The sequence below is a fragment of the Aureococcus anophagefferens genome (assembly GCF_000186865.1).
Source record: "Aureococcus anophagefferens unplaced genomic scaffold AURANscaffold_45, whole genome shotgun sequence".
NCBI classification, from domain to species: domain Eukaryota; class Pelagophyceae; order Pelagomonadales; family Pelagomonadaceae; genus Aureococcus; species Aureococcus anophagefferens.
In genome coordinates, this window is record NW_008705600.1 from 277,816 (window position 1) to 279,597 (window position 1,782).

Sequence of the window (1,782 nt, forward strand, 5' to 3'; positions counted from 1 at the left end):
CCTCGAGCGCGAAGCCCGCCTGGCGCAAGGACGACGCCGCCGCCGAGGGGGGCATGGAGAACGACATGAACGCAATACTAGGGTGGGCTTAGCCCTGGGGTAAGACTTTGAGCGATTTTGCCTGTTGAGGCTCCGGCACAGGACGACATACGAGCTCTCGACGCGCCCCGAGTCATGTCGTGGCAGGAGAAGAAGTTGGAGTATGAGAATCGCATGGCCCGAGCGAGGGGCAAAAAGCTCGACACTCTCAAGACCTGCACGATCTGCGGCGCCGACAAGGCCAAGGCGTGTAAAGGGTGCGGCACGACGGCCTACTGTTCGACGGCCTGCCAACGCATCGACTGGCGCGACCGGGGCCACCGGAAGGTATGTAAAGAGATAGCCGCGCGGGCCGAGGCGCCGACGCCCCCGCCGTCGCCGCCGCGGGACGTGTTCTACGGCCCCGCGCCGCGGTCGCACGCCGACGAGATCCGCGCGCGCATCGCCGCGGAGCACGAGGCCGCGCGCGCGCGGCGCGAGGCGAACCCGGAGCCAGTGCCACAGTCGGCGCGGTACGGGTCGCGGTGCCCGATCTGTCTCGAGGAGTGGGACGTGAATGCTCCGGGCGTGCTTCGCGTCTGTTGCTGCCGAAAGGTCTGCCATTCGTGCCAGGCCAAGATCGGAAACTCGTGTCCCCTCTGTCGTTTACCGCAAGTAACCGATACGGAGCAGCTCGCGCGTCTGCGCCGCCATGTGGAGAACGAGGTGCCGGAAGCAATTTCGTGTTTGGGAGATGCGTACCGCCGCGGTTGGTTGGGCCTCGTGAAATCCGATAAGAAAGCCGCGAAAATTTGGAAGCGCGCCGTGCAGCTCGGGAATGTGGACGCGATGACATTTCTTGGAGGATTGTACATGCAAGGTAGTGGCGTCAAGCTGGACAAGAAGAAGGCGGCGCGGCTGTGTCGCGCGGCCGCGGACCGGGGCCACGCTTTCGCGCAAAACAATTTAGGGGTTTTATTTGCTTCTGAGCAGAAACTTGAAGAAGCGTTCCGGTACTACGCGCTCGCGGCGGATCAAGGTTTAACCACTGGAGAGAATAACCTTGGCTGCTGTTACAGGGACGGAAGAGGCACGGAAGTCGACCTCGGCAAAGCCAGGTACTGGTTCGAGCGCGCCGCTGCCAAGGGCGACGAGGATGCTATAGAGAGCCTCGCGCTCCTCGACGCGCGAGTATAGCCTAAGTCTTCACGCCGCGTCGTCGCCCGAGCCTGAGATGCTGCGCTTGCGCGCTCGTGCGTGGCCTTGGCGTCGTCGTCGCGGCGTTCCTCTCCGCGCCGACCTTCGCGGTCTGGTGCCTGGCGTTCTTGAACGCGAGGCCCGCCTGGCGCAAGGACGACGACGCCGCCGAGGGGTGCATGGAGAACGACGTGAGCGCGATGCTCTAGGGGTGGCCTTGGCCCGGTCAGGTTTTGAGCGATTTTGCTTAGCCGCGGCGCAGGGAAGGACCGAAGGGGGAGAGAACAGCGAAGGGGGGCGTAGGGAAGCGTCACGGGAGGACACGACTAGGGCGGAGGCGTACGCGAGCACGGCGACGAAGAGGGCACGACGACGTAGGGCGGCTACTGCTCGTAGGCGACGCCGAAGGTCCCGCCGGTGCCGCGGGCCGCGCGGGCGTAGGCCGCGTCGCGGGCCCGCTTCGCGGCCGCGTCCCGGCCGTAGTCGGGCCGCGGGATCGACGACGGGGCGCCGATGAGGCCGAGGCCTTCGATCTTGATCCGCGCGACCGCGCGCACGGAGGCGACT

The 1,782-nt window shown here is 65.9% G+C and overlaps 1 protein-coding gene across 1 annotated transcript in view; it reads left to right on the top strand.

Annotated features, from left to right (window-relative positions):
* The window catches only part of AURANDRAFT_33391 (hypothetical protein), a gene marked incomplete at both ends in the record, with an annotated part of 3,594 nt that extends 2,379 nt beyond the window's left edge, over positions 1-1,215 (top strand). Inside the window, one exon of the mRNA XM_009043170.1 lies at positions 773-1,215. Within this exon, the coding sequence (XP_009041418.1) occupies positions 773-1,215 (443 nt within the window). The remainder of the gene's footprint in view (positions 1-772) is intronic.
* Positions 1,216-1,782: the final 567 nt, after the last annotated feature.